Consider the following 23,160-nt stretch of genomic DNA (forward strand, 5'->3'; position numbering starts at 1 on the left):
TTTTTTTTTTTTTTGTTTTTTTTGTTTTTTTTTTTTTTTTTTTTTTTTTTTTTTTTTTTTTTTTTTTTTTTTTTTTTTAAGGGAAATTCATTACTTACCCACTCAGCTGTCATTTGTATACACAAAGAACAGTAACTCTGAATCTCTGTTTGAGTGAAGCTGTTTCCACAAACATTTCCTGCTCCTGCCTGACCTACTGGCTTTTGGTACAAAGTGCAGAGATATGAGAATCTTCTTACTCTTTCATTTGACTAAAACTGCTTAATGTTTACCCTGATGCTGACTTAAGTAGAATATGCTGTAATTGCTGTATTGTCAGCTGCTGCTGTTGCTGACTTCAAGTGTCAGTTGTTCTGGTGATAAATAAATTACATGGAAAATCGGGTCTGTCTGCATCTGATATGATTAAGCTGTTAGTATTTATAAAGGAAGTATTTTTTGTTGTTGTTGTTTACTGTATAACTTGTGCTAGCCTGGAAATAAAATCCCCTTCTAGTCAGGAAACACTTGTTATGGAGAGAGATGTGAACAGGAAGGACATTGAGGTGCTGCAGAGGGTCCAGAGAAGCGCAGTGTAGCTAGTGAAGGGCCAATAGGGTAAGTCCTGTGAGGAGCAGCTTCGGGAGCTGGAGCTGTTTAGCCTGGAGAAAAAAGAGGCTCGGGAGAGCCTTGTCGCTTTCTACAAGTGCCTGAAAGGAGGTTGTAGCCAGGTGGGAATCGGTCTCTTCTCCCATACAACTACCATTAGTACAAGAAGACATAAGTTCAAGCAGCACCTGGGGAGGTTTAGGCTGAACATTAGGAAGAATTTCTTCACATAAAGGGTGATTAGACATTGGGAATGGGCTGCTCAGGGAGGTGGTGGAGGAGTCACAGTCCCTGGAGGTGTTTAAGGAAAGACTTGATGCCATGGTCTACTTGTCATGGTGGGTATTCGGTCGTGGGTTGGACTCGGTGATCTCGGAGGTCTTTTCCAACCCCATTGGTTCTGTGACCGTGAACTTGACCAGCGGCAGCAGGACGGTAAGCTCTGAGGAGGCAGCGCCGTGACCTCTGTGGCAAAGGACAGGCATCAGCGCAGCCGCCGCCGCCGGCGGCCCAGCGCCAGCCGAGGGCCCGCGGGAGCTCCGACTGTGCTGCCCTCGGCATTGCTGCCTGACTCCTCTTAAGGAACCAGAAGTAGCGTAGGTGAAAGACCCATCGCGGCTCTTCCCCGCCAGCGGGCAGCCGGGCCGGGCGGGGCGAGGGCCGCGCTCCGCCCCGGGGTGGAGCGCGGCCCTCGCCCGGCCCGGCCCGGCCCGGCCCCGCCGCTCTCCAGCTCCGCTCCGCGCCCTCGCCATGGCCTTCGCCACGCGCCACTTCGTGCGCGCCGCCTCCTCCGCCGCCGCCACGGCGGCCGCCAAGAAGCTGATCATCAAACATGTCACGATCATCGGCGGCGGCCTCATGGGCGCCGGCATCGCCCAGGTGAGCCCCGAGAGCCCGGTCCGAGCGGGGGTGAGCGGAGGCGGCGGCGGCGGCGGCGCCACCATGGCGGCTGCAGGGCGGCCGGGGCTCGGCCAGTGCGGCCGGAGCGGGGCTGGGGCCGGGGCCGGGGTCGCGGTGGCGGGGGAGCCCCCGCGCTGCTGCTCTGGGCGGTCCCTTCGCTCCGCTCCGCTCCGAGCTGAGCCCGGCCCCGGCGCAGCGCCCAGCGCTGTCCTCGGGCGGGACGGGGCGGGCGCAGAGGAAGTTCGAGCGACACGAATGAAAACCACAAAATGAAACGTCCCACTTCGCTGAGCGCGATCGGGCGATTCCGTGCTGTGGCTTTGCGGGCTGTGTTTGTGCGGGAAGCAGTGGCTGCGCTGGCCCGGCCGTGGCACCCCCGAAGGGCAGGGCCCGGTGCGGGCCCGGAGGGACGCGCCCCTTCTGCGCCGCTGCCAGACTTGTGCGGCGTCGGGGCTGGGCTTGGGCTTGAGCTTGGGTTTGGGTTTGGGCTTGATTGCTGCGGAGCGGGCGTGGGAGGTATCGCTGCACCGCTGCTGTCTGCTTGCCCAACTTTTCGCATTTCTTATTCTCTTGCTAATCCGCACGTCTTCAGGTCAGACGAGTCGGCAAGAAGAGAGCCAAGGCCTATATTTTAATTTCTTTAAGGTGGTTCTTAAGACAACGTGTGGGACTACTTGTAAACCAGACAGTATGTGATAATATGTGGAAAATGTTGGTCCAAGAAAGAAGCTTCTTCTAACTTGCCAAGGGAGCAGATCAAGTGACATTTTACAAGTAGAATGCAGCAGCTAAAATGGGCATTTAGCTATCAGTCATCTGCAGAATTATGAAGTGGTTAATATTTAAATAGTGCTTATTTTCCCGGTGTTTAATCTCAGGCCTTTGGCTTTCAAGTTTAACTTGATAGCTTTAGGACATAAAACTGAACAGTTCTGTCAGTGATGTAAAATTTAGATATTTAGTTAATTCAGAGAAAGAGTCTGTTGCCCAGGATAGCAGGATAGTTCACAAACTTCACAAAGAGTAAGGAGAGTATGCAAACATCCCCAGGTGGAAACTGACAGTGAGATTGGAGCTCATAAATAGCAATTCTCCATTTTAATAAATTAATTAGTTTCCTTGTCAGAACTGAAGATTTCTTATATTCGTGGCAAATCTCTATCAGGAGGATTACGGAGAGGTTTTTGTTTGTTTGTTTGTTTGTTTTTTCTTTTACTAAGGAATTAGCTAGTTGTTTTTTCACTTGTCTGGTAAAAACAAACACTCCTCTGTATCTTGATGCTAGAGCTTGAGGCTTCTACTAAAGGAACTATTGAAGAACAGCTTTGAAGAGAAGTTGTTCTCATGTTTGAGGAAGATGCACACTATGCAAAGCAGGGAAAGTGAGGTGATCTTCATATTTTGTAAGTCTGCACATTTTCAAAGAGCAGCTTGTCAAGAGAAACATGTCTGGTATTTGGCAGTAACAGGGGTTGCAGGCTTCTACCACTGTTAAGGACCAAGGATTGTTTTGCTGACCATCTGCCTCCAATTCATCAATCCAAAATTATCTCAAAGCAAAGATGATTATAACACTGAGTGGTGTCTCCCCTGTACCCTATTAATAAAACTGCTTCTCCTCCCTTTTTTTACACTTAAGAAATTGTCTCTCCTCTTTCCTTGCTTTTTCGTACTGTCAGGAGAAGCTACCCTCTGCTAAAATGCATGGTTGAACGCCATGGGCTTATAATTTCTGTTTCTGCCATGTGAAAAGCACTTCTGCATGAGAAGAGCATTAACTGACTCCCCAGCACTCACATTTTTATTTAGCATTCTTAAGATCAGTGGGTAGTAGAGTCTAAGCAAGTGTATGTTTGAATTGCTAGGAGATGGTATGATCTTTTGCCATTTTCTTATTTCCTGTCCATCTAACTATGGAGGGAAAACAGATGTTAATTTTTTCCAGGATTTTTCACCAGCTGGTCAGTGATGGTTTCATAAATGGATACTCAGTGAAGCATCTCTTATGAATGTGCTTGGTATTGATTTTTCATCTGAAGATTGAAGGGTCTTGCTGTACCGCTACAAATGATCAGCAACAGACAAAAGTGTTATGAGTAGAAAAGTCCAAGCTTGGTTTAAGTGTTTTTTATCCAGTTGTTTTTGTGAAATAGCCATAGTGAAAATAAAAAGAAAAAAATTGGATAAAGACATGCCCATCTGCTGACTGACCAACCCCTTGTTAGAGTTCTGCTACTGCTGTCCAGAGGCAGTCTGGCATTTCTTTATTTGCTGTATTGGTGAGGCAAATTGAATGAGAATATCACCATGCTTTTCTTCATGAGATATCTCTGTATTTTTCATTTCAGCTAGCTTGGTTGGAGTAGGTCTTGTGGGCACGTGAGAGTCTTTTAATCTCTACATATAAGATTAGATGTAAGCTAAAGAATTGCAAAAGGAAAGCTCTGAAGTTGTGTCTTTAAAAACCATCAATGGAACTGTGTTTTAACATCCGTTTTATACAGTTATTGTATTGCAGCTCTGTTAATTTAAGAATTCTGAAAGGGAAGATAGCCTGTTGCTGACTAGCAAGAGGGACATTAATGAATAGTGAAGTAACAGATAATGAACAGCTGATTTTTAATATGCTGATGCAATGTGTGAACGTGATTTTATATGTTTGAAATGAATTTAAATTCCGATCAAAAAGACAACCCAGTAGCGCTGTCCGTAGCTGAGCCAGTGTTTGCACCAAGCATGTAGTAAGGAGAGATTGCAGGTCATTCAGGTCTGTGCAGAGTCCTGGAGTGGCAAACATTCCCTGCTACTCCCAGCTCCGCTGTCACCTTCCAGTTGTTGCAGGCACGTGCTCGTGGCCTGACAGCAGAGCTGTCACTATGTCCTGGGAACACAGGGTTGGCCATCGCTTGTGCCACCTGTTTGCCCTGCCAGCATTCCAGTTTTGGTCTCCACAGCCCTTTTTCCTTACAAGATCCAAGGACCACAGCTAAGCCGCTTGTTCCTTTCAAGGCAACTGTTTGTTCTCTAGCCATAGCCTCAGAATTCAGATGCCTCCAGGCACAGGTAGGGTTCTGCAGGTAGTGTGGGGCAAAGACAGATTTATCTTTCCTTTTCTCTTGAGTTGTTTGAGACCTTTATTCCTTCTAGTCCACCCCAACTATCTGCAGGTTTTTATGATTTTTCTATTAAAGTGCATTTGGTTCAATGTCTCCTTTGCCTAATTCATTGCCTGGTGTATTGTCTGCCCCAGCACAAATCAATGTGGTTGGTTCTTTTATGACATTGATGTTGAATGTTTTTTTTTTTTTTTTTCACTTTCAGGTTGCAGCAGCCAGTGGTCACACTGTGGTGTTAGTAGACCAGTCAGATGAAATCCTTAAAAAGTCTACAAAAGGAATTGAAGAGAGTTTGAAGAGAGTGACAAAAAAGAAGTTTGCAGATAAGCCTGAGGTTGACATCTTCTACTTTATTCTTCTATTAAAACTTAGGAAAGTAAAAACTACCATATTCAAGTTCTGATATTGCTTACAGTTATGCATTGTAGAGCATGTTTACTGGCTTAAAAAGAAAACTTTTTCCAGTGTGCTGAAGAACTTGGATTTTCCTTTTTTTTTTTGATTTAGGGAAGTTGAAAGATGTCTAATCTAGGAATGCATCCATTTTATTCCAAAGCAAATAATAACAAAATTGTCTTAATACCTTAGTAGGGAATGGAGGTTTTTGGTTTTTTAGTTTTGTTGGGTTCCTCCCCTCTCCCACCCAAGACTTGGGTACAGGATTATTGAAAACGAAAAGAGAGTGCAAGTAGCATGAATTAGGTTTATAAGACACTGTTCATTTACATTACTGAGTACGACTTACATACAGGAAGCCACTGTGGACCAGTTGGTGCATCTAAATTTGTAACCTAAGGGTTACTTGTTACTATGCTTGTTTCTCTAAATTCCACAGCAGATTCGTTTCTTCCTTTGATACATATTAACATGTATTATGCATACCGGGATTGATGATTGCCAGTAAAAGTGATGCAGCAGACAGAGGAAATGAAAAGAGCTTGTACCAGAATAACCAGAGTATACATACATACATACGTGCATACATACATAATTATGGGGAGTCTTTTAATACAAATGGAAACTGTCCACATAATGCTTGTGGGTTTTGTGTGCCATTGCATTCTACCACGCAGGTTGTGGTTTGTTTTTTTTTTTTTTTTTTACTTGTACTATGTCTCCATTTACCCTTGGTTAAAAGTCTTGCAGTTCTGTTTGATTTCTGTCCTCACAAACTATGCCAACAATTGCCAGATTTACCAGTAAGAAAACATTTTTTTTCCCCTGCATTTGCACTGAAACTGTACCTACTGATTGACCAACCAGTTGACCGCTCAGACTCTTATCCTGAAGGCTGGTCTTCCTGAAAGAATTAGTTCAAAGGTCTCCTATTTGCTTCAAAACAGATTTGACTGGCTAGGAAAATTTTGTCAGCTTTCCACTTTTGTCAGTGGAAAGCGCTGTATCTCTACACACTTAGAACTTGCTTACTGATTTGGAAATGTGGCAGACTGCCTGCATTTTTGGTGGCTCAAAACCACTTCAGAGTACATAAGGGGATTTTCATGTAAATTAAGTCATTGTAAATAGACATTATAATTCTTGGATGTGTTTCAGGCTGGTGCTGAGTTCATTGAGAAGACCTTAAAGAACCTCACAACGAGTACAGATGCAGCAGCAGTAGTCCACAGCACGGATCTGGTTATAGAAGCCATTGTGGAGAACATGGAAGTTAAAAAGGATCTCTTCAAGAGGCTGGATAAATTTGCTCCAGAGTATGTCTATTTTTCCTGTTACATTTTGAAACTTAGACCATTGTTTCTGGTGTTTTTGTGCTTAATGTTGGTTCTCTATTTTCTTAGCTGCTCTTTTTTTAAAGCCAGGATTTTTTAGACTTAATTTCAGATTGTCATGTTGGTGTTGAACAGTTGTTGTACCGGGTGCATATGTTACAAACACTCCTAGGTGTGTTCATCAGGTTTATTTGCTTGTTGCATTGCTTAGTGTGTTGCGGTTCCGGGTATGTTTGGTCATGAAGCTTGGCCATCTACTTGGCCATAGTTTGAATCTAAATCCAATTGCAAATGCATAGCAGTTGAATAAACTTGTTCTGGTACACATGGGTTATGCTTAATCTCTTGTTCCCATATTTAAATTGGGAATTGGGATGACAAAATATTTGGCTTTAGCATGTCTGCCATGAACAAGTTTTAAGAAGCCTCAGCCTCTTAGCTGTAAGTCTCAGTTATCCTAAAAGTGTCTTAAGTGAACCAAGTTTGCTTCACATACAAGAGTTTGGAAACAGATCATTGCTGATTATTGTGTGGTATAAAACTGTAAATAATTTTTTAATATGCACTCATTCAGTTGCAGTCCCTGGAACTTTCTTTGAACTGTAACTGATAACTGTTTGAAGTTATTGTTGAATTATATTCAAACCTAAAAATGCTTTTAAGCTGAGCATGCAATCTTGGAAGTTTGAGCCTTTTAATTGATGACTCAGGATCACAAGACCTTGACTGTTTGCAGGTTGAGATTTTAACTAGTGTAGCTAAATCTGAGGGTATTGACTAAGAGGTCTAGACTGTCTAGCTAAGCCTGTCAACTAGTCAAGCTGTGGCTTGAATGTAGTGTCAAGGAAGAAAAGATATTATCATTAGTTGAATTCAGCCTGGGGAGATTTTTTGGCCTTTCTCGTATGGTCAGTAATTAAAATCACCTGGTACTTCTGAAAGAAATAAATCATCACAACCAACCACGGACTGAGCACAGGGTAACTTTGGCATTACTCTTAGTCTGGCACACAGCAGTAAGTAGCTGTGTTTGGCATTTATGAGACTGCCTTGTAGTGATTAGATTGGGCCTATTTTGTAAAATTAGACCTCAGTTGCCCTAGTCTTTAATGAGAAAGTTAGAGTGTACTAAAGAGCAAATTGTTTAGAACCAGTCAGCAAGGAAATGTGAGCAGAGGGACTTGGAACCTTATTTAAAAATATGTATGTTTGGAACACCTGAGGCTGTGTTTCGTAAGACTGAGCTGTTTGTCAGTATGGCTGCCTTAAAACATCAAATTTTACATTACAGAGTGTTAAAAGATACTAGGAGTTGTTCAGATATGCTCCTTCCCATTGCATCAAACATGATTTTGCAGGGTTGGGACAGATGACTAGACAAGAAGCCTTCCTTGTAAAAGGATATTTGGAAATGATGATAAACGTGTGGATCTCTTACATGTAGGATAAAGAAAAGTGAAGGGAATGGCGAAGAATATGGTTCACAGTGTAGAAAGCCTAGATGAAAGAAAGAAAACCTGTAAAATAGTGAAATTTAGTAGCCAAGTGTTAAAATATTAGCTCTTGGATACAAAGGATAGTTTGTAATTATGTAAGGAGTATAGAGTTGCAGGTCCTGTGAGCAGCGTGAGGAAAGGCAGAAATGTCTAGTGAGTATTTTTCCATGCATTAGAAGGAAGCGGTAGACTTCCTTCATCCCACATGGCACTGTGGTGAAATGGAAGGCTCTCCCTGTCAGTGCAGGCATTCTACAGCCTTTGCTAAGACTGAATAGTTGAAAACTTGTAAACATATTATGTGGGCTAACTGTTGTGTCATGCTCAGTAAGGGTGGTGGACTTCTGGTTAATTGGTATGGAAGACAGGATTTGTTTAAAGATAGCTTTGAGTCTCAGGACGAGCTTTGCTTCTGTGGGGCCCTGGGCATTGATGACCCTCTGAAATGTGTGTTACAGGCAGAGATCAGGAAAGACCAGGCTTCTGTGGAAGGAGTACTTGCCTTAATTCAAATGTCAGGACTTACCACCGGGGTAGATGGTAGCAGATGGAAACATAAGGAGCTATGTGTTACAGTTGCTCAGACAAGATGATGAATTCTGCCTGTGAAACAGAAGCTGTGTGAAACCTTGCATTTTTCTTGTTTTGCACTTTATTTCATGTCTCATATGTTTCCTCAGCTGCAACAGCTACGTATTCCTTTCCCATTTTTGCACCATGATTACGTCTCCAATGTAGATAAGTCTGGGGACAGACAAAACCGAAGTATTGTACTGAAAAAACAAAGCACAATTAACTTAATTCCTCCTCGGTTTTCTTATAAAAGAACTGTAATTCCTCTGAGAGTGGATCTATTAATGTAAGGGAGTGGGAAGGCTATTCTTTATTGAGAGAAGTTGTATTTGTGAATGGAAAGTAAATTTCCCTCAAGTCTTCAGAACAAATGTAATGAGCCAGAAGAGTGTGGCAACCCCAGAGCACGTGGGGAACTTGAGGTATTCCTCATCTGGGAAACTGTCCAGGTAAAATGGTGAGTGCTGTTTCCTGGATGCCATCAGTCTGAGAGCACATTGATTTATGTTCTTAGAACTTTGCAAAATTCCTTGTTGTAGGTTCTGTTCCTATTGGTGTTATACTCACCCTCCTAACATGGTAATTTTTACTGTGTTACGTGGTCATCATCTTCAGAGCAGGATAAAGCATTCCTACCCCCTCTTCAGTGTTGTTTTCCTTTTCTTGAATTGAGTCAGTCTTGTGTTTCCATTATGAAAAGGTCAGGCAAGGGTTTTTGTAGGATATCCCAACGTTCTTTGTGGCTTTTAGTTATTTGAACACTGCAGCACTTTTCCAAACAGGATCATAATGAACATGACAAAAGAATTTTTGGGTATCCACTTTAAGAACACTTCTGTACTTGCTTTCTGTTTATGTCTGGGGTGTGGGAATGCCTATCAACATTTCTTGGTCTAGGATTTATCTTTATATGTGGGAACTCAGCTCAGAACTGTCCAGTGGTTTTCAGCTGTTCACTGTGTTAGAATCAATGTGTTATAAAACAGTTACAAAGGAAGCCTTGTTCAGTGTTTGCTGTGTAAGGGAGCTGGGCTGTAAGAGTCAGATTTATTGATATGGTCTGTTTCTCTCGTGTTGAGCTCTGTTTTTGCCGTCTTCCTCTGACCCACTAGATGGCACCAGAAGAAAGCACTCCGGTGCCAGAAAAAGCATTGCTATGGCTTTATTAGTACCGTTGCATTCCAAAGCCTTCCAACTTTGCTGCCACCTGAAGCATGGATCATGTAGTTCTAAGTCAAAGAGGCATGAAAATTCTATTTTAAACTCAGTTGAAATCAACTGGTTTGTCAGAGCAAAAAGTGTAAATAAAATGCCCCTGTACACAGTGCAAAAGTATTTTTCCCCCCCAAGGCTTTATATTGTGTGAGGTACAAGTATTCCCCCACAGAAGGGGGTAAAATCTCTTACTTAATTGAACCCAGATATAAACCTAGCAATAATTACATTACACAAATCAGTGTGATTAAGTTTTATATGAATATTTGAATTTTTATGTACAGTGGCAAATTTCTGGTGAGGATAAGTGACTTTTGAATGCACTGACCTTGCAATGTCAAAACTCTGAAATGCAGAATACTTCTTGTAGTACCCCACCTCAGAACAGTGTAAGGCCCATTTATAGTGGGGAAATAAGAAAAGAATATTTGTGAGAAGAGTAAAGAGAAATTTCCAGGATTTTTTATTTCCTTTTCTGTAACGAAAAAAAAGAACATAATAAACAATGGAAAACCATGTGGGTGTTTTTGTCCCAAAATGTTTTTTTTTAATGCCACTGTAAGATGTTCCCATGACTTGGACGTGACTTCTCTGAAAGCTCTGTTGTGAAGCTCAGTTATATCTCAGTGAAATGTAAGCAAGATATTTAGGTTAACATTTGATGAATTTGATGAATATATATATACTGGTAGTATAACTTTTTGAAAGGACAGTAGGATGCAGTCCAGAATGGAAGATAGAGTTTCATCTCTTAATTTTCTGATTTTTGTGATTTGAAGAAAAAGCCAGTTTCTTAAAGTTTTTGATGTGATGTCATTACAGCAGGGCAGTTGAGGTTCTGAGATATTTCTGGGGAAAAAAATCCCAAACCACAAACCAAACCATTATAAATTGCAGTTATTGAATCTGGTTAATGTCTGGAAAAGGACTTCATATAAGGCTTAAAATTCTTGGCATTTTGTGTATCCATTGCAGTGTCCTATGCATGGTGGTTTTTATCTTTTCTCTGGTGGCAGGTTAGCTCATCACTGATCATTATATATGAAAGTAGATTCAGATTTTCCTTAAGACTCCAAAGTGCATTTTCAACATGGCAAATGATTGGATTTCAATAGATGTGTAAATGATTAACAAAAAAAATCCCCTTAGGTTTCCAGGATTGCTGAAGGGATTATCTAGAATGTATCTGGGGATTTAAAAGAGATTTTCTACTTTCAGAATCTTTTTTCCCAGCACCTAATAGATGTATTCAACAAACTTCCTAGATGGTCAGAAACTCACACAGTCCTTGCAGTGGCTGTACTCACACCTCAGCAAAAGGACTGTGATGAACTACAGGAATATTTCTGAAGATTCTGTGTGTGGTTAGGGAGTGGGTGCCTATTTCTGTTTAGCACATCATTCTTGTACTGTGATTTATGCAATCCGTGTATTTCTTATTTCCAGGCATACGATATTTGCAAGCAACACTTCATCCTTGCAAATCACAAACATGGCTAACTCGACCACCAGGCAGGACCGATTTGGGGGTCTCCATTTCTTCAATCCTGTGCCTATGATGAAGCTTGTGGAGGTAAGTGTCTTAGGACTGCTCCTTACAGTGGTTATTATGATCACTTTCCATCACAATAACAACTGCAACCCAGCAATGCCGTTGTCACCAGTGACACTTCAGTTAGATGAAAGAGGAGATCTCAGTTTGTGGCTCTTTTGATATGGAATTGGCTTCCTCTCGTGATAAGAGGGTGATGCAATGTCTGTTGAGGGGCAGGTTGAAGAGACAGAGGTAACTCCTTCAGTCTCGAGGCTCCAGAGCTCTCCACTGAACTGCCAGCAGAGGTGTTGTTTATACTGATCATTTTAGGCACGCAGGCAGATTGATTAATAAGAACTACTGCTACCAGTAGGAATTGATAGAAAATGACATGAAATGAAACCTTACTGTCTTGTCACTTTTGAAATAAAGTCAGTCATGTTTGTTTCATATATTTTGTCTGGAGGTATTATTACAGTATTTGTCAGCCTTTAAGGAAGTGTAAAAAGTTTTTACATAACTCTTCAGATGTCTTTTCTAAATATACTCTCTTTGGCTACATCATACTATTTCTAAAAATACTGAAATGCAGGGTAGACTACCAATCCAGTGTAGGAGTTTATCTGAGCCTCCAAAGTAAGGGTCATATTGCAAACAAAACGACACATCTCTCTTCTTTTTGTCACCTTTCCCCCTTGTGGCTGACCTTGATCACTAGAATTTACAAATTCTAGAGTAAGTGGAAGTAAATTGTTATATTTGGCCACTCTGCCTCAAAGTTCCATGTACTTCGTACCCTTAAGTGCTGTAAATCATTTTCCTCTGTCCCATGGGCCATTAGCTCTAGTACTACTTTAGTGACAAACACTTCAAATATGTTGTGCTGCCTCCATTTTGAACCCCTAAGATTCATGTTATTATAGTTTTTGCTTGTTTCCCAGTAAAATATATATTATGCAGATGTTTGCTCTGTCTTTCCATGTATCATTCTCTTCTTCTCCCTTTTGGAATCTTTTGGCTGAAATGAACAAATTTAATTCAGAGTATGGTTGTCTGATGAGCGCTCGGACACATGCAAATTCTCTCTCACTGACTGCTGTATACAGGTGGATTTTTAAATTTTTTTTTTTTAGTTTATTATTGCACCCTGTGTATTGTGACTAAGTGGTCTGGAGAAATGTTGTAAGAAGGAAAGGGAGGAATTTTATGTATGAATTTTAGTGTAATTCTCTAGGCTAACATAGAGTTTATTGATTTCTGTGCTAAGAAAGACTTGTTGGCAGTAATTTGTTTCTGTTAATGAAGTGTTCCGTGTCTTAAACCTAAAATAAATCATAGTCTTGAGAAATCTAAACTTAGAAAAATACAAAAAGATGCCTATCATTGTTTATAAAAACCAAAACCATGGAGTCCCTATCTGACTGCTGTGCTCAATCTTCATACTTTTGGGTTTTTTCACTTTTGGGTTTGTTCTGCCTCAGAGTCATTCCAGTTGATGAATAGTATTTGAAGAACTCTGAAACACAGAACCTCTGCTTTCAGTGGCTTGGTGTAGAAACGCGCCACTATTAGTAAATCAATACACTTTTTAAAGCTTTGTTTTTGTTTCAGGTTTACTACTGTAAATGAGAATTGGCACTGGCAAACATTGTAAACAACATTTTCTATGTAAAACAGATGTTTCACTTTGAAATAATCAGGGGAAAAATCAAGAAAATCACCCAAACTATGAAAGATGCTACTGAAATTGCCAGTCATTTCTAATGGAAGCTGTCTTTCATGAGTCAGAAATCTGCAGTGCTTTTGAGCACTGTTCTTTGAAAAGAACACATCTGTTCTTTTCATAGATTGTAGATCTCATGCTCAGAAGCACAAAGCTTTGAGGGGATTTCTTTCTCTAATTCAAAAAGCTAGTGCTAGTGTTTCAAAATTCTGAAGTGTATATTAAAAACTCATTCTTGAAAGCCTTGGAGGTATTTTTATCAAATATCAAAGTAAAAGATCACTGCTTTTTCTGCTGTGAAACAAGCTTTTTTCTCAGTCCTCACTGGTGTAGGGTTTTTTATGTTTGGCTTATATCAGTTATTAGAATGGGGGGAAGTCTCTCTGTGACAGGGAAAGGCTGTGTATGTTGTCTACCTGGACTTCAGTAAAGCCTTTGATAACTGCCTCCCAGAGCATTCTCCTGGAGAAGCTGGCAGTCCATGGCTTGGACAGGTGTACTCTTTGCTGGGTTAAAATCTGGCTGGACGGCTGGGCCCAGAGAGTGGTGGCGAATGGAGTTACAATCCAGCTGTCAGCCAGTCACTAATGGGGTTCCTCAGGGCTCAGTGTTAGGGCCAGTCCTGTTTAATGTTATCAATCATCTGGATGAGGGGATTGAGTGTACCCTCAGTAAATTCTCAGACAACACTAAGCTGGGTGGGAATGTTGATCTGCTGGAGGGTAGGAAGGTTCTGCAGAGGGATGTGAACAGGCTGGATCCATGGGCCAAAGCTATCAGTATGAGGTTCAGTAAGGCCAAGGGCCAGGTGCTACACTTGAGTCCCAACCACCCCATGCAGCGCTACAGACTGGGGACAGAGTGGCTGGAAAGCAGCCCAGTGGAAAACACACTGGAGTGTGCTGGTTGACAGTGGCTGAACATGAGCCAGCAGTGTGCCCTGGTGGCCAATAAGGCCAATGGCATCCTGGCCTGGATCAGAAATGGTGTGGCCAGCAGGACCACATTGTCCCTCTGTGCTCAGCACTGCTGAGGCTGCACCTCGAGTGCCCAGTTCCGAGACCCTCACTGCAGGAAGGGCATTGAGGTGCTGGAGCAGGGCCAGAGAAGGGCAATGAAGCTGGTGAATGGTCTGGAGGGTAAATCACATGAGGAGCAGCTGAGGGAGTTGGGGTTGGGGTTGTTTATCATGGACAGTAGGAGGCTCAGAGGTGACCTTATCACTCTCTACCTGTAGCCAGGTGGTGGTCAGCCTCTTCTCCCAGGCAGCTAGCAACAGGACAAGGGGAAATGGCCTTAAGCTGTGCCAGGGGAGGTTCTGGCTGGATATCGGGAAAAATTTGTTCACTGAAAGTGTGGTTAAACATTGGAACGGGCTGCCAGGGAGATGGTGGTGTCGCCATCCCTGAAAGTGTTGAAGAAATGACTGGACGTGGTGCTGAGTTGCCATGGCTGAGTTCCCGTGGTGGTGTTCAGTCAAAGGTTTTACTCAGTAATCTTCAGGGTCTTTTCCAACCTTAATGATTCTATGACTTAATGGTATAAACAAGGAGGTCAGCCCTAAGTAGTTATGTATAGCAGTTTTAGGTTACTGCACATGTAGGCTGGTTTCAACACAAATATTACAAACAGTTCAGCTTCTTCAAGTCTGCCTTTTTGTTTTTCTTCTTTTCGGGGGGTGGGAGTTGGGGCAGGGAATGGTGGCGGTGAAGTATAGAAAATACTATATGTGACAGAAGACTCAGCTGTGAAGAAAATCGAGATGGAAACGTAGTACTGAAAAGCTTACAGGGCTGTCACAAATTTGCAAGATAGATTTTAAATTTTCTTTAGAAATAAATGTTTGTTGTGTTTACATTGGGCACAGGGTAGATGTTACAACCTGTTATATCGGGAACTATATCTGTTCATATGGTTCTCTGGAGTGATGTCTTTGTGTTTCCCAAGACAACAGAGACTAAGTAGCTTTTGAAGTTGCTTTGTTGTACTATAATCTCCTAAGTGTGATTCCAAAGGATGGTCCCTTTTATCATCCATCCATAGTGGCTGAGTGGGAAAGTATCTTAAAGAAATGCATAATTTCAAAATGTGAAAAATGCTGTATCTATCTTTAAAATGTATTTCTGTGTCTATTACATATATATCCGATATATATCCATTGAATTTTTTTTTTCCAAAACAAGTGTTTTGTGAATTTCTGAAATATTGTTCTAGATTACAATTTAATCATTGCTGTAATGGGGATGAGATGAAATGAGACGGATTCTGCTCATAAATGTGCTTATTCTCTCTCTACCTTCCCTCTGCCCAGGTCATCAGGACTCCAATGACCAGCCAAAAGACTTTTGAATCTCTTATGGATTTCAGTAAAGCAGTAGGAAAGAGCCCTGTCAGTTGTAAGGTGAGTACGTTTTGACTGTTCTTGCAGACTGTTAATTTTAAAGTGGTAGGTTTTAGTGAATGTAAGGGCACTTCAAGAATTTCCAGGTTACTTCTTGTCCAGTTTCTCTTCCCTATTAAAAACAGTTTGACAAAAAAAAATCCACAATTACCACAAATTCTTAAATGTCAAGTGATTCTAGACATTTGTCTAGAGCAGCAAAACTCACAAGTATCAGGGTTTACAGTTTTGGAGTCTGTTTTTAAAGTCCTGCGAAAGCCTAAACCGGAGAGCTTAAGCAAGAACTCATCTTTCACTGTGCTAGAGACAAGACTGCTGCCTCTTGTACTGTGAGGCAGTTGGATGAATCCTCCCTGGTACGTGCTCATTCCAAGCTTTTCTTTAACCTGCAATAATGAGACGCAAACTAATCTTCATTGCTTCGCAGCTTTGGGTTTTTTTCTCTAGAGTAACATCCTACTTCCTAAGCACACTTTTTCTGAATCCATTAAGTTGTGGTCTGGGTAGCTTTATGCAAGCTATTGCCTTGAGTTTCACAGCCTCCAGGAGGCATTTGATCATAAAATAAGGGCCTGCAATTCAGTAGTTACCAGTAACTCAGTGTCTGGACACTGGACTCTAATTCTGGCTGTACTGCTAAATTGCTCTGTGGCCTTAGTTGACTTTTCTCCTGTTTCTGCCACAGTTTTGCAGTATGTAATGTGTAGAATATATAATGAACTGTTATAAATTAGTTGGATAGAGAGTAATGCAGTCTCCATGTCTGAACTTCTTTTTTTTTTTTTTCAATTCTTGTTTGTAGAAGAAACATTGCTTGGAATTCTCTGGATTAAATATTGAGATAAAATGGAGGAAACACCTGAAACAGTAATAGTGTATGAAATAATGCTATGTTGGCAAAGCTTTTTATCTTGTGTTTGTATTATTGATTTTGATTAAAGCTTGTGTAAAAAGTTCTGTATCCATTTGTTATCTTCTGACAGCATGTATTTTATCTTTTCTTTGATAGTGTTGATGCTTGCTGTTGAAATGGTCCGTTCAAAAGTGTGGTGTATCAGTATGAGCAGTGGGGGAGATGTTTCTGGTAGTGGACGCACAGAAAAAATTTATTAGAGAGGAAATGCTCTTCTCCTGTCCTTCAGGAAATGGGATCATCAGAATTTTGATAAAGACATTTGCCAACTGGCCACATTAAATTGTTTTAAGATTAATTGACTACTTCTAGTAGTCTTATTGTTCTTCGTCATGATGAATGTTTATGTGCTATTCCTTGTCTTTGAAACTCATCTTTTATGTTTTAATACTGAGCAGATAAATCAGATGAAAAATACAGTTCAGAGAGTATCATAAACTGATGACACACTAAGTTTCTTCATCCACTTGTTTCATTTGTCATGTAGTGTTTGCGTGTAGTACTGGTAAAGAATGTGAACTTAGAATCCCTTTTTTATTTTTCATAGGATACTCCAGGGTTTATTGTAAACCGTCTCTTGGTGCCTTATATGATGGAAGCTGTTCGACTTTTTGAGAGAGGTATTTGTTGGGGTAGTGATTTCAGGGAATGTTGACATATAATGTTACTAAATGTTATGTCACTTCAGAAAAGCCTTGAGATTCCCTCAGATTTTCAGATCTTAAAGGCTGGAAGTGAAGAGGTAACTTCAAATATGAGCCAGTATGTGTAATGGGAAAGATCTTGCCTTCACTTTGAAATGTCAGATTGTGCAGAGTTGGAAGGTAGTAGTTACTTGTGAGAGAAATTCCTGATGGTGGAGAATGTTTTTGACTTGGAGGTGACAAGGTGAGTGTAAGTGCCATTGTAAAAACATCCTTTGCCAGCTATTCAGGAACCTCCCTCTCTCTGTCCGAAGAGACATTGATAAAAGTGTTGGAAAATCGCATAATGGGACCATTAACAAAGTTCTCCTGGCTTCACTTATATGGGAATTCTGAAATAAACCACCAATTTTCAGGTGGGGTAAGTAGTGCAGTAGTGTCACACTACGGTACTGGCATACAAGTGATTTGGGCTCAGCTATTGCCACATGAAATCCTACGTGATTTTTTTAGACATAGGTTCCTCTGGAACTCCCATCTCACTGCTGGTCTCCCTTACGTTGATACTGAGGGTAGGCAGAAATAATCAGTAATCCCCCAAAGAACCACTGAATTTTCAAAGCATTGGTATTTGTTTTGAAAAGAAAATAAGTCAGTAATGAATGTAGTGGATAAAGAGGAAATTACAGAGTGTAATTGCTTTTATTTCAAGTGCTCTGCTCATACTGCCATGCTACTAAGAATGTCATTTGAAACATTTTGTTTTTGAAATCGCTGGTTTTTTTACAGATGAAAGCACTCCATTTTCAGGATTTCACCTAATATGCTTTAAATATTAAAAATCTCTTTTAAAGCACATGGAAGAGATGGTTTGATCTCCAGAAAAAAAATATATATAACAACACTACTTGTTTATCCATCAACAGATGTACCTAATTACATCTCAAAGGGAGAAAAGAGAAAATTTAGACTTGAAAGGCAGAGGCATGGATGTGAGGGGGCATTATTCTCTTAGAGAAAGTCACAGTTTTAAATGGAGTGTATGGGTGTTTCACTGTGTTTAAAAGAGGTGCCTTTGTTAAGTCACATGTATCACTGTGCACATTTCAGGAGACAACAGAACTTTTAATTAAATGCAGGAGAAAACAGTCACTGAGTTTGTATGTTAAAATGACTAGTTTCTGCCTAAGCAAAACAATATTTTGATTTAATCTTTATTCTGTTTGTATTTTGTTCCACAGTATGATATTTCCAAAGTTGTTAATTTGTGAATTTTTAATGAAATCTATTTAAAAAGCTGGTTGATGTTTTGAGAAGACTGATGGCTATCTTTTAATTCATGTTTTACATTGAGTCAGGTTGAATTTTTACCATATCCTTTGTGTTAGTCTTCTGAGTAGACACCTGAGCCAGATTGTCATCTACATTAGAATGAAATTGTGTATCTTTTCTGGCAGCCTCAAGCACTGAAAATACGTTTGTATTAGGCCAGTCCTTGTGTTTTTATTTATGCACAATCTCATGCTGTTAAATGTGCACTTTTGCATAGGCAAAATACCTTTAATATATTAACAGTGATTTAAACAGGGGGCATATTATAATGTATAGTGGTCTGTACTTCCCTGTTCTTAGTGGAAAAACTAAAAAGCAGTCAAGTTTACATACAGAGTCTGCATTATACTAGGAGAGACTATTATGAATGAGGAGTATAACCCTTGCTTGCCCTTTTACTATTTTTGATTGTATTGTAATGAAACTGTTGAGTGGCCGTGTCCTAAGTGGGACACACTTTGACAAAGTGGGACAAATCTGCTGATAGAACAAGTATGTACACCTGCATCAGCTTCAAATGAGCTGAGGATTTAGGCATCTTTGAATTTGGGGAACTGAAATTGTTAGAATAAGTAAGGTTACTTTTCCAGGTTTCTCAGAAATAAAATGAGGTTTAAAAAAAGCCCAAGCATAGTCAGCTTTAAAAAGTAAAGGGAATATATATAAATTATTACTTCATATAGAACTGTCACTGGAGTTGTTGCCTTTACAAGAGATTTTGTAAATTTATTTTTAAGAATCTCTGATCTTAGGCATATAAATTGCATAGGCTATGTCTGTCAAGCTTTTGGACACCCTGAATGCCCGTACTCATTGAGCATAGAGGTTACTTAACAAGTACCTCTGGGGTTTGTATAACTTCATCATTTTTTACAGGCTCTGCAAAGAGGTGCACTGTCTTAATCAAAATATGTATTAGAATTAAGTAGTAGAGGTGCATCTGCTTTGATGACGGTTTAAAATATGTATTCCCAGGAAAAGAATGAGGTGAATATTAACTGTGACAATACAGAATTAGTATTTTTATAGGCATCCACTGAAGTAGAAGTAATAAATTTCTGATAATTTTGATTTATTTTTTTTTAACAACTTTGGAATTCACAAATTTAACTGCACCTGCATAGTCTTTTCAGATCTCTCCTATCTGCCACCTCTGATGCTGATAAATATCGTCCAGTGAAAGCTGCTGTAACTAAGCATGCTACTCAGCTGCTACTGCTCCCGTCTCCATGCCTGCCTTATCCATGAGCTGGGTATCACTTGTCTTCTGGCAGTTGTAGAGGAAGGATAGCTCTGTCCTGTGCATCATTCAAAAGCTGCTGCCGATCTCATGAAGCTGAAATTGAGTAATTTCCTTACTTACCTGTTCTGCTGCCTCTAAAAGAAACTCTTGATTCTTCACAGTGACCAGTTGTTCCTTTAGTCTTTCTGATAGGTTCAGCACAGTAGCTGTGGCTCCATCAGTAGCATAGTGATCTGTATTGAAATGCAGGAGGAAGCTAGAAAAATGGAAAGCAGGCCCGCAGGACTTTTTTTTTTTTTTTTTTTTTTTGTGAGAGATTCAGCTTTATGCTCCACATATGTATGCTGACTCTAGTTTTTGTGGCTCTGAAACATGCAGAGATTTCTGTGAAGAGCTGCACCAGGGTGAAATAACACCCTGTTAATTATTTATACGTGGTGCCAAGTAGATGCGGAATCTTCTCTGTTCATCAAACTGTCAATCTTTTCTCTAGGAGATGCATCAAAGGAAGATATTGATGTTGCTATGAAGCTTGGGGCTGGCTATCCCATGGGTCCATTTGAACTGCTGGACTATGTTGGGTTGGATACCAGTAAATACATTATAGATGGTACTGCATGCTTATTTTGTTCTGTTTTCCCCCCTTTTAGCTACACTGTAGATGTTCTAATGCAAATGTGACTCTTAATTATTTAAACTGAATGTTTATGGCATAGCCTTTTAACTGTTCAAGAGAAGGGAATGAGAATTCAGCTCAGAATGCTGTGTGAGTACAGCATTTGTACTGCATGCTTGTACCCTTTGTACATGGGGTAGTTTTGCTGACTTCATCGAGTTGCAATTGGAAAATAATAATAATATTAATGGTACTTTATATAACTAAAAAGAATCAGTGGGAAGAGAGACATGTACTGGAAGTAAGAAATTCTGATGAAAAGCAACAAATGTTGAGACTCCCTATCCTTTTTCTGCTAGCTGTGTTTATATTCTTAATTAATAGGAAACCCAGTAAATACCTCTAAAGATATAAGTAAATCATCTCCTTTTCACTTCAGTTACTAAGTGGATGAATGTCAATACAGTAACAAAAACATACATAATTGGTGATGGCTTGTTGATGGTTGGTGTATTCTTTTGAATGAGCAGCTTAAATATTCTCCAAGGCAGAATGTCACTTTGAAAAGGGCATTTTCAGTGAAACCTCTTTTGCTTTTAGTTAGTACTGTGGAGTAGCATTACATTGTTCTAACTGACCGTGTCTTTCGCAGATAGAAGTTCAACTTGGAATTTCTTTGCACTTAAATTTCTTTTCAGCTAGCCGTTGTTTTATCTCCTTGTACTCACCTATGCTTCAAAAGTTCTCCTTAATTTTTTAAAAATATTAAAAATCCTCAGTCCTGGAGATTATAAGGTGTTCAGAGTACACTATGCCTGAAGACTAATTGATAGATTTGCTCATAACCATCAGTACTGATCTGGGCTTTATGAAGCTCCTTTGAAGGGTCTCAGAGAGTCTACAATAAGATCCAGACCTCCTCCAGTTTTCTGACCTCTGAATATTTTTCTAAGGAGATGCAGATCTCTATTATCTTTGCATATAAACAGAACTGTTACTAATTCATTCACTTCCTTTCCTTTCCAGGATGGCATTCATTAGAGCCCAACAATCCCCTTTTTGCACCCAGCCCACTCCTGAATAAACTGGTAGCAGAAAAGAAGCTGGGTAAGAAGACTGGAGAAGGATTTTACAAATACAAATGAATTCCACTCCTCAAGAGGTGTTAAACTATCTGTGTGCTATTCAGAGATGCCATATTAACGGTGAATTCTGTTTAACCTACCCAAGGATGGCACAAGCTGCATTTAGAACATAACCCACCTCTGAACTGAGTGATTGCACTAGTTAATTATGGTTAAAACTTGATTTGCTAGATTATTTTTTTCTTGTAATTCTGAAAAGCTTTCTATGTACAGTGCCTTCACGAAATGTCAATTTTTTCAGGTGCAGTACAGAATGACAAGTGAATTTATCTGTTTGAAACATTATTATAGTGATGGGAAATATCCTAAAAATAACCTCACTTTCTTAAAAATAAAATTTTCAACAATTCTGTTTTGAATGTCATGGCTTGCAGTTGGTGTACTTGGATGGAGTCCACTGGGTGGCAGTCTCTTTTCACGTTGGCAAATGTAGCAGCAGAAAGGCAGTAGGTTGTTTTATAAGGATTTTCCTTAAGTGCGATGCTAATCTGTAGGTGTAAATTGCAGTGCCTTGGACAATAATTTTTTGAAAGTCACATTTAAAAATAAATATAAATTCCCACGATGGTGGGCTGTGACCCAGACAGAAGGTTCCCAACCAATAAGGCATTTAAAAGCAGAGCTCATCACTTGTGTTGGGATTTTCTAGCATGTTCAGGTAGCAGTTGAGGGCCTGCTTTTACTAGGTGCTGTAGAACTGTAATGAAGACTTCTAGGTGATTTCTATTCTGAAGGGCCTAAGCTAGGAAGCTGGTAAAAGCTTCTGTATGTTTTCTCAGGTCCTGTAAATTGGCTTTATTAAAGTGTCATTTTTACACAGTACACTACGACTGTAGTTGAGGACTTTCAGGATTGCAGTTGTGAATCTCTGCTATGTAAACAAATCCATGTCTCTGGCTCTGTGAGGCACCTTCTGTTTTGCAACTTTGTTTGCATGGGGCTTAGTGGAGCCTGAATTTGTCCATGGTGTGAGCTCATCAAATCCTGTCTTTTCTCCAAATACTGCAAAGCAAGTGGGCATGAGGGTTGCTGTTCCAGTTCAACTGAGTGGTAATGTTCCTTTACTGTGTGTACAAAGTGCTTACGTGCATATTTTTTAATTAAAGAAATCATGAATAATTATTTAACACCAAGTTGCCTCTTCCTCCCTCCTCCATCATCTAATTCAGATTACATATAAAGAAACTGAGGCTGACAGATGTTCATTTCCTTGCACATGATCACACAAGAAATCTCTGAGTAGAGGATAAAATTTTTTGGTTTATTGGATCCTAATTACAGGTCATCTGATTTTGAGCGGCTTGTCCTGAAAGAAAGGGTAAGAGAGAAATGGTACTGCAGAGAATCTCTTTTCTTTACTAATATATTAGTAAATCGACTTGGTTTGACTGAAATAGAGTCTTGCATATGAAATCTGTTTCACTTGAAGGTTCTTAATGCCTGTAGATCAGTTTAGTGACTTTTAAGTGCTACAGGGTAAAGTTAGCTTCAGTACTACTGTTTTCAGTAGTAATTAAAAATGGGAATGTGTATTATTACTCGTGTCTTAAAAAATCCTATTTGTTTTTTATGAAAACATTTCAGCAGCATTAAGTTGCTACCGCTCCCTTTACTTGGAAGGTCATCTTTAAATTGGAAATGGGTAGATTTATAGCAAGGCATAAGCTGTTTAATGTTAAATGTGGAAAATATTTTTCACTATTAAATGTGATATTTTAGAAAAATAAGCTTTCTCTAAAACAGTGTTTTCCTTTCAGGAGTTCTAACAGGCATAGTATGTATATATGTAATACATACAAGAAACCTGAAATAGAGGCATTTGTGTGTTTAACTTGCTATTTGAGAAGAGACTTCTTTTTCTCAGTAGCAAATAGGCCATGTGGAGGCACTTTACTGGTGGGTGGGAATGGTTTGTTTTATCAGCATGTGGAGTGCTGTGCCAGGATGAGCAGAGACGAGGTAAAGGGCAAAAACTTCTTCTTAAATCTAGA

General features: G+C 40.1%; 1 protein-coding gene across 1 annotated transcript; it reads left to right on the top strand.

The window, feature by feature from the left end:
* The first annotated feature begins 1,309 nt into the window (after window positions 1-1,309).
* Window positions 1,310-21,444, top strand: HADH (hydroxyacyl-CoA dehydrogenase). The gene is made up of 8 exons (XM_027884720.1): window positions 1,310-1,467; window positions 4,810-4,938; window positions 6,159-6,316; window positions 11,065-11,191; window positions 15,187-15,276; window positions 16,737-16,809; window positions 19,902-20,018; window positions 21,051-21,444. Exons 1-8 carry the CDS (start codon window positions 1,339-1,341, stop codon window positions 21,167-21,169), a joined length of 942 nt encoding a protein of 313 aa, XP_027740521.1. The 5' UTR covers window positions 1,310-1,338; the 3' UTR covers window positions 21,170-21,444.
* Window positions 21,445-23,160: the final 1,716 nt, after the last annotated feature.

The sequence above is a fragment of the Empidonax traillii genome, unplaced genomic scaffold (genome assembly GCF_003031625.1).
Source record: "Empidonax traillii isolate 1590-97213 ecotype Southwest subspecies unplaced genomic scaffold, ASM303162v1 scaffold154:size1206225, whole genome shotgun sequence".
Lineage (NCBI taxonomy): Eukaryota > Metazoa > Chordata > Aves > Passeriformes > Tyrannidae > Empidonax > Empidonax traillii.